The 3,656-nt window shown below is 50.5% G+C and overlaps 1 protein-coding gene across 1 annotated transcript; it reads right to left on the bottom strand.

Annotated features, from left to right (window-relative positions):
- Positions 1 to 692: 692 nt before the first annotated feature.
- Positions 693 to 3,088, bottom strand: HES1 (hes family bHLH transcription factor 1). The gene is made up of 4 exons (XM_063107559.1): positions 2,743 to 3,088; positions 2,511 to 2,606; positions 2,165 to 2,252; positions 693 to 1,564 (listed from the first exon to the last, which is right to left on the bottom strand). Exons 1-4 carry the CDS (start codon positions 2,848 to 2,850, stop codon positions 1,017 to 1,019), a joined length of 840 nt encoding a protein of 279 aa, XP_062963629.1. The 5' UTR covers positions 2,851 to 3,088; the 3' UTR covers positions 693 to 1,016.
- Between the last annotated feature and the right edge of the window lie 568 nt (positions 3,089 to 3,656).

The raw sequence follows: 3,656 nt of genomic DNA, 5'->3' as shown, positions 1-3,656 counted from the left end.
CTAGCTGTCCCTTGGCAGAAGGAATCTGTTGACCTTTTTAGCTTGCTAGAAGAGGGTGCAGAGGTATTTCAAATTTTTGCATGCTGGTGCTATGGAATGTCTAGCTGCACCTAGGTATTGACTCATTAATGAAGACCCCTACACTTAAAGGCAGGAGGCTGCAGCAGTTAATAATGTTTTTACTTTGGATAGTGGTGAGCTATCTCCTGGGAGTAGTGCTGCAGGAGCTGTCCTTACTGTGCAATACGCAAGAGGACTGGATCCATTAACTTCATGAATTCAGTCCTGTTCATCCTTCCTTAGAAGGAGCTAACAGAACAAGGACTTAATGACTTATCCCACTGCAACTTAAAAAAAATTTGAAATCCTTTAAGAGATTGACCACAAGTTTATAAAGGAAGCCATATCAAATGGGTCGTTGTAAACTAAACGGAATTTAGTCTTTTTAGGTTGTGGAGGGTTGGTGAAAGGTTTGGATTTTTAAAAATGTTGTTCTTTTAATAATAATGAAAAAAAAATGTTGTTCTTTTAATAACAAAAGGGCCAATTCCTGAATTCCCAGATTACATGTAATTCAAATTCCACCAAGAGTCTCTTTTTACATATTCGGAAATAATCAGTTCTAAGACATAAACACCTTCATTCTTTTTTCTTTTATTATATTTTCTCAAATAAACTTCCCCAAAGGAAGATATTTTAAGAGCATTTTCAAACATCTTTGGCATCACATAAAAAAGAAATCTCGTGTAAAAAACGAAATGTCATTTGAACTTTTATAATACAAAGGCGCAATCCAATATGAACATATAAAATATATACAAATATAGTGCATGGTCAGTCACTTAATACAGCTCTCTACAAAAAAGTAACTTTTTAGAAATTAACAAAAACAAAGTAACCACTTAATCATAAAAGTTCTCTTCTCTCTCAGTATCCAAATTCCTGTTTAGATGTTTAGAGTCCAGGGGGAAGAGAGGTGGGTTGGGGAGTTTAGGGGGAGGGGTAGCCTGAGCCCCTCAGTTCCGCCACGGCCTCCACATGGAGTCCGCCGTGAGAGAGGGGCCACTGGAAGGCGACACCGCATTGGGGCCCACAGAGGTCCCGCTGTTGCTGGTGTAGACGGGGATGACGGGGCCGCTGTGTGCGAAGGCCCCGTTGGGGATGAGAAAGGCAAACTGGCCATCAGGAGCCGGTACCACCTGGAAGCCACCAAACACCTTGGCCGCCTCTCCAGCCTGGCTGCCCAGCTTGCAGGGGGCGCCGCCGGGAGGGGGCGCCGCACCCCCGGGGATAGGCACGAGCGGCGGCGGCGCGAACGGCGCGTGCTGGGGGCCGCCGGGTCCAGGCGGGGGTGGCGGCGGCGCCTGCAAGGCGGGGTGTGGCTGCCCGGGGTAGGTCATGGCGTTGATCTGGGTCATGCAGTTGGCCAGGTGGCCGAGCAGCCGAGTGCGCACCTCGGTGTTAACGCCCTCGCACGTGGACAGGAAGCGGGTCACCTCGTTCATGCACTCGCTGAAGCCGGCGCGGTACTTCCCCAGCACGCTCGGGTCTGTGCTCAGGGCGGCTGCGGGCCATAAAGAGACAGACCGGTCACTGAACGGCCCTGCCCCGGGGCCATTGCCTCCCGCCCTGGGAGGTCCCCCCGGCGCGCCTCCCTGACCACGCGCTCGCGGAACTGCCTCAGGCTGGGAGGGTGGGGTGGGTTTAGAAAATCAGCCACCTTTCCACACTAGCGTGGCCACCAAAGCCGAGACACTCCCTCCCCATTCTCCGTCGCTCCATTTAAACCGATCTCAGCCCCAGATCTGCCACCCCACGGCCGCACCGGGATGTGACCTTGGGCAATGCCCCCCAACCCTCCATCTGCGCCTCACTTCCCCGCGCAGCTCAAAACCGCCACGGTCTTCAGTTCTTTTGCCCCTGCCCGCTTCCCCCACAGCCAAGCCGTCCGCCACCTTCGCGGCTTCCACCTCTCTCCCTCCTTTTCCGGAACAGTAACAACTTGGAGTTGTGGCTATAAATAAGCCCCAGACCGTGGGAACGCGAGAGAGCCAAGGCAGTAAAATGTAGCTGAATGCCTCGCAACCAGGGGCGGAAGTCTGGAAGAAATCACCGCGGCGCGAGAGGGACGCCCGCAGAGCGGGACGCGGCGAGCCGCCCTCACCCGTCATCTGCGCCCGCTGCAGGTTCCGGAGGTGCTTCACTGTCATTTCCAGAATGTCCGCCTTCTCCAGCTTGGAATGCCGCGAGCTCTGCACATAAGAGGAGGCAAGGGAGGAAAGTGAGACCCCTGTCAGCTGCCTCGGAGTGCTGGGGGTCCTTTCCCCTTGGCCGCAGCGCCGATAACCCGGGACCCCGGTGAGAGGGGCCAGGCTCACCCGCCTAGGAGAATGCAGTGCTGGCGGGGGTGAGATCCCGCAGGCGAGCGGGTTTCATTATTAGTGACTGGGAAATACCATTTAATTTTTTTTAATTAAAAAAAAAAAAAAAAAGCAGCATTCCCCACTTACATCTTTCTTAAGAGCATCCAAAATTAGGGTTTTCAGCTGGCTCAGACTTTCATTTATTCTTGCTCTTCGTCTCTTCTCCATGATAGGCTTTGACGACTGCAAAGAAATCAAAAAGAGCCCCAAGTTCCCATGGGATCTGCTATTTCACCCCGGAGTTTTAAGAGAGAAAGAAGCCCCCCCAACCCCGACTTAATTTCTTGGGCCTGCAGGGAGATACATGTACTGCCCTTACCTTTCTGTGCTCAGATGCTGTCTTTGGTTTATCCGGTGTCGTGTTGACACTGGCTGGGGTAGCAGCCACCGGGGATGAGGAATTTTTCTCCATTATATCAGCTGGCATTTTCTTTCTTTCTTTCTTTCTTTTTTTTTTTTTAATCCCTAGAGAATTTTATTTTTGGAATTCTTCACGCAAAATTTTTTTTTGTTTGCTTATGTCCCTTTTACTTGAGACTTTCACAAAACTACTGAGCAAATGCTGAGGCTTTATTGCAATATTTTATGGATACTTGGTGATCGGTAGCGCTATTCCAGGACCAAGGAGAGAGGTAGACGGGGGATTCCGCTGTTATCAGCACCAGCTCCGGAGCCTGTGTGATCCCCAGGCTCTGGCGGCCTCTATATATATCTGGGACTGCACGCGAACGGCTCGTGTGAAACTTCCCAAACTTTCTTTCCCACAGTAACTTTCAGCCAATGGGAGGAGGAGACACGCGGCACCGCTCGTGGACCGCGCCCCCCCATTGGCCGCCAGGCACAAGGTCTGGCGGCCAATGGCGCGCGCCTGAGCCCGGGGCACCGGAGGCTACAACGTCAATCAAAAGGATTTTAACCCTTTGCTGCTCTCCCCTCTGAGCTGTGCTTTAGAGAGAATTTTTCCACTTTAGTTTCGGTCTGGTCTATTTCTTTTGAGGCCAGGGTCTTTGCCCTTGATTCCCTTTCCTATGTGTAATAGAATGGCTTTGACTGTAATAAGTTCATTTGAAATATATTTTTTAAAGGTATAGAAGGACAAGAAAAAAGAATTTTAGCAGTGGTTAACAGAAAAAGGGGGAATGCGTGCAAGTGTATGAGTTACCTAAAAACTAAGTGGTTTCCCGTTCAGACTATATATATTCAGAGGTCTGAGAGCAGACCATGCAGAAGAAA

This window comes from Cynocephalus volans, chromosome 1, assembly GCF_027409185.1.
Source record: "Cynocephalus volans isolate mCynVol1 chromosome 1, mCynVol1.pri, whole genome shotgun sequence".
NCBI classification, from domain to species: Eukaryota; Metazoa; Chordata; class Mammalia; order Dermoptera; family Cynocephalidae; genus Cynocephalus; species Cynocephalus volans.
This window is presented reverse-complemented; position numbering and strand designations above follow the sequence as displayed.

Coding starts and splice junctions, on each gene's coding strand:
- HES1 (XM_063107559.1), bottom strand. CDS start 2,850: ATGCCAGCTGATATAATGGAGAAAAATTCCTCATCCCCGGTGGCTGCT. Junction 2,607..2,742: donor CAGCATCTGAGCACAGAAAG/GTAAGGGCAGTA, acceptor ATTTCTTTGCAG/TCGTCAAAGCCTATCATGGA. Junction 1,565..2,164: donor GCAGCGGGCGCAGATGACGG/GTGAGGGCGGCT, acceptor TATGGCCCGCAG/CCGCCCTGAGCACAGACCCG.